Source organism: Crocuta crocuta, unplaced genomic scaffold, assembly GCF_008692635.1.
Source record: "Crocuta crocuta isolate KB4526 unplaced genomic scaffold, BGI_CrCroc_1.0 scaffold862, whole genome shotgun sequence".
NCBI classification, from domain to species: Eukaryota; Metazoa; Chordata; class Mammalia; order Carnivora; family Hyaenidae; genus Crocuta; species Crocuta crocuta.
The window spans coordinates 1,300,747-1,305,171 of record NW_027529584.1 but is presented as its reverse complement, the minus strand read 5'-3'; the positions used below and the strand labels follow the sequence as shown (position 1 = coordinate 1,305,171).

General features: G+C 57.4%; 1 protein-coding gene across 1 annotated transcript in view; it reads right to left on the bottom strand.

Moving 5' to 3' along the window:
- Nucleotides 1-6: 6 nt before the first annotated feature.
- TMEM132D (transmembrane protein 132D) overlaps nucleotides 7-4,425 on the bottom strand; it is a 408,267-nt gene continuing 403,848 nt past the window's right edge. The window contains exon 8 of the mRNA XM_077761723.1: nucleotides 7-2,419. Coding sequence (XP_077617849.1) covers nucleotides 1,238-2,419 — 1,182 coding nt within the window. The 3' untranslated portion in view covers nucleotides 7-1,237. The remainder of the gene's footprint in view (nucleotides 2,420-4,425) is intronic.

The following is a 4,425-nucleotide window of genomic DNA, read 5'->3' as shown; positions in this document are numbered from 1 at the left end:
CCGTGCCGGGAGCCGGAGCCGGGGCAGGAAGCCGCTCACCTCCCCCATCTCCGTTCTTAGCCTTCGCACCCGGGGGACGGAGACATCCCTTCTGATTCAGGCGGTGACAGACCTCTCAGGACCGAGGGGGCCCCGTCTGCACCCCAAGCGTGGACACGGCTCTCCCGGCCCCACAGCCCGCACGGACGCCCACATGTGTCTCTGTCGCCGTGGACGGAGGCCCAGTGTGGCCGTCCATGGGGCCGTCACCACACGGCTCTCCCTTCTTCCCGGAGGAGCAGGGGAGCGAGTGTCCCTTGGGGTTGGATTCACCGTGAGAACGGCTTGGCCTCAGAGACCCGCCTCTTCGAGGAAGGACACGTGACAGTCGCCTGGCGGGGCCACTTGCAGAGTGTCCCCTGGAGCGGACGCACAGGCCACGGGGAAGGAAGGACTCCGTGAGCTGGAAAGGCCCCCACTGCCCACAGGTGACCAGCGGCTTTCAGAGGGCGGCGGGGCAGGCGGGGGCGCAGATTCTAACAGTGAACTCGTCCCAGGGAGTCTGGGTTTGGAACCAGATTGACTTCTCTGCCCCGTACCCTGGCTTATGCAGGAAGGGGTGCCTGAGGTTTGTCCTCTGCCTCTAGTTAGAGATGTATTTGTGGCCTCTCTGCCCACTTGCCCCTTTCGGTCCCCGTCAGCAGCGCCGTGGTCTGTTCTTCGCCTCCCAGGAGCGGCCTGGGCCCTGGCCTCTGCCCCCGACCCCGCGCGCATGTGGCCGGCTGTGCGCACCGACTCCAGCGACCCGCTGCCTCCCAGCCACGCTCTCAGGCTTCAGCTGAGTCTCGGTCGACTTCCACGGTCTGCACGGTCGCGCACCAGAGCCACATGGATTCACCGCCTTCAAACTGCTTTGATTAAAGAGAGAAAGAGGGTGATGGGCAGAAGGGACTGTTCATTCCCAGAAACTTTCGGAAGCTCAGTGATTCAGAACTCCGTTTTCTTGCAAGTTTTAAAAATCCCGCCACGCACGACAAGCCTGTTGACATTGACCAAGACACTGTCTGGCGGACCACGTGCACGGATCCTGATGCGGGGCCTCCCCAGGCAAGCCAGGGGTGCTTCCCGGGCCTCTGAGGGTATGGGCGACCTCACCGAGTCCCGTCATTACACCCCTTTCCTGGGGGCGCCCTCGCCATGCGTCCCCAAATTAAAGGCTGGGAGGTGAGTGAGAGCTGATGTCTGTGAGCGCCCCGGCTCACACGCTCTCACGTAACCTTTCCACGTAGCGGTGTGGCTGTCTGCTTTCCCTGGGGTCCAGACCCTGGCAGACCCAGTCCCTGTCCTCACCACTGGTCGGTATGGAGTTCACGGCAGAGCGTCCTTCATCCGAGGGGATGGTGGTGAAGGTGGTAAATTTGACTCTTTTCCTTTTTGAGGTAGGGGACGTTGGGGGCTCACACTTCTGATCCTTCCCGTCAGCAAGTGCGGGTCCCGAACACTTGAACAGCTGCCCGTTGATGCTCTTCTGGGAATCTGTGCTGAGGAGATACTTACTCTCTTCGAAATCCACGCCCCTGTCGATGGCGGTGATCTGCTCCTCTTGGGAGGATGCGAAGGTAATGTGATTCTCCAACAGTTCTGACCGGTGGCTCAGCCCGACCCAGTCATGGGGGTGACTCATACCTTCTTGCTCTTCGAAGGGAACCTGTTTGTGCCTGTACTTCAACGCAAAGGCCACACAGTTTATTAGGAAGACCAGGATGGCCAGGCAGAAGACACCCAACAGGGCGTACATGCCGATCTCCAAGTCGCTCAGCCCTTTGGATGCCTGTGTGAGGCCGTTCTCATCCACGCCCCCGTTGCTTCTGGGCAGGCCCCCCTGGGTTGGGAAGCTGGTGAAGTCGGTGGGGATGGTCTGCAGATGGCGGTCATCATCCAAGAGGCCTTCTTGGCTCTTCTTTCTCTGGAAGGTTGACCTCTCTGTCGTGGACCCCCTTCCCTCCATGAGGCCCATGGAAGAACTGATGTAGTACTGTCCCCCCTGAGCCCCCCACTCTTGCAAGGGTTTTTTGGGTCTCCTGTCACCGACATTATTTTCTAGGTGAACCCCTGCCCCCGTGTGTCTACTGTCACTGGTGTTGGGGTTGGCGTCACTTTGGCCAAATTTAACTTTGATGTTGGCCGTCCCCACAGCCAGCACACTCTTCCGCTTCGATTTCTGGCACGATTCGCTAATAACCATCTCGACCTTGATCAGAGCACCCTGTCCTTCAGTTTCGGCAGCAATGACAGGCCACTTGGCTTTGGGGTCTTGGTGGATGGAGACGACCTTCTCATCCAGGGACGTGGTCATCAAGGAGAAGTCCTTCCCATCGTAGATATCCAAGGGGGTGATGGAGCCATCACTGAATTGGACCCAGCAACTGATGGCTGCCTCCTGTTGAATAAAATACACCAATCAACACGGGCCCCAGAGCTCAGCGAACACCAAGTCTTTGTGAAGCAGACATTCTGTGGCCAAAATAATATGACACGAACAAACGAAAACCTTTGAAGCAGCACAGAAATAAGAGACAAGACGCACGGAAGTCATGGAAGAAAACCGACTCTTAGGAAGATGCAAAACTGGAAGCCAACAACCACCAGACTGAAATGACAATGAACCAGGGCCTGTAATAAACACCCCACAAACAGGTCTGCTTTCCCCGCTGCGGTGTTGGGGAAAAGACGGGTTTTTGAGACAGTGCAAGATCTACTTCTATGCAAACATAAATTGCATGTCAAAGGATATTCCTGGTTAGTGGGGTCATTTGCAAGTGCTACACGTTGACATGGAAAATATTTTTTGCGTTATTTTTTTAAGTTGCTCTAATACCGAGTCTCCGCTCATTACTCACGACACAGATTAAAGCCCCTGATCTGGACAGAGACACGCAGAGGAGTGTGGGCTTCGGTCCCGCCTCACCGGGGTCTACAGGATTAGGTTTATATGCATTTATGGACACAGTGTTGCCTTGGACACCAGGAGTCAAAGCAGCCAGAGAGACATACTCTATCTGCTTGTCTTTCTCTGCCAGCCACTCCCCCCTCAACCAGCAGGGGAGACGGGGAGGCCAAAGGGTGGCCAAGGCCAAGGTCTGTATGCATCTCAATCTCTTGCCTTTTTACTTTGTTGCTTTAGACCAACTTTCCTTGGGTCTAGGAGGACCAGGCCGACCGCAGGGGAGGAAGTCATCTCCGATTTAGTGGGAGTGGAGATGTCAAGCACAGTGCTTGACAACGAACTGGTGGGCCCATTGCTTACCCACCCCACCCCGCCCAGATCTCGGAGCACCTGCCCCACCCCATGCCCGGAAGGCACAGGATCCTGTACACCCAGCCACAGTGGGCTGGACCAGGGACGAGGCGGCCGGCAGAGCCCTGCATCTCAGCAGCTCTGAGCCGATGGGCATCTCTCTCTGTCAAACTCGAAACAAGACACATGAGATTGGGCCTTAGCTGTGGGAGGATGTGTGGGGGCTCACAAATCTGGGGAATGAAGCCCACCACGGGGCAACCACAATGGATCGGGGACAAGCAAATGTTTGGGGACAGCACTTATTTCCAGGAAAAGAAAAAGAAACAGACTGAAAGGAAGTCACAAGGGAGGGAGTGTGGCCACCGAGACAGATTGCTGAAATTCTGTCTCCTCTGAGCTCCTACAGCTGGGGTCTGAGAGCCCCCAGACCTGGTAACAGGTCCCTCATTTTCTCAAGCTCGCCTGAGCGGATTTCACTTTCTCGCAAGCAAAGAGCCCCTGACCGTGACAGAAGCCAGTTCTGCGCTGGTGCTGCTCAGTCTCTGGAATTAGGAAGGGAGTCTCCTCCAATGTGACTCGTGGCTTTAGCCCCTTCAGCTCAGCCACTAAATACCGCTACTGGTAGGCATCAGCCTAGACCAGCTGCTCGGTGCGCAACGCTGGCGACACAGCGCAGAGGCCCCCGGACGGGACACGGATTCGCCAGGTCCTTCCAATCTGCCACAACGTCGTAGCAGGAAACTCAAATGCCATTGGATTTTGTGCCACTGAAACGTCAGAGTCAGGTGCCCGCGAGGACGAGGGCCGTGCAAACCACAGCCGGAGCAAACCTCAGGGGCCCCTGCTCGGCTCTGCAAGTCGGCAGTGGGTTAGCTCTGTGGCTCAGTTCTAACCGCATCTCACTGCTTCCTTAGCCCCTAACTGCGGGTCACCTGGTTTTATCACCCCGAGAAGACGGAAAGCAGCCGCGGGCACCTCTCCCGTGTGCGCTGCGCCCGTGTCCCGGCGGGCATCCCGCCCTGAGGAAAAGGAACACTGGCGACCAGTCACCTCCGCTCCTGGAATCCTGTCCTCGCAAGTGTTTTCTAATCCAGACGCCGCAGGCGCAACCGCGGTGAGGGCGCAGCGGCGGGGAGGCTGTGCTG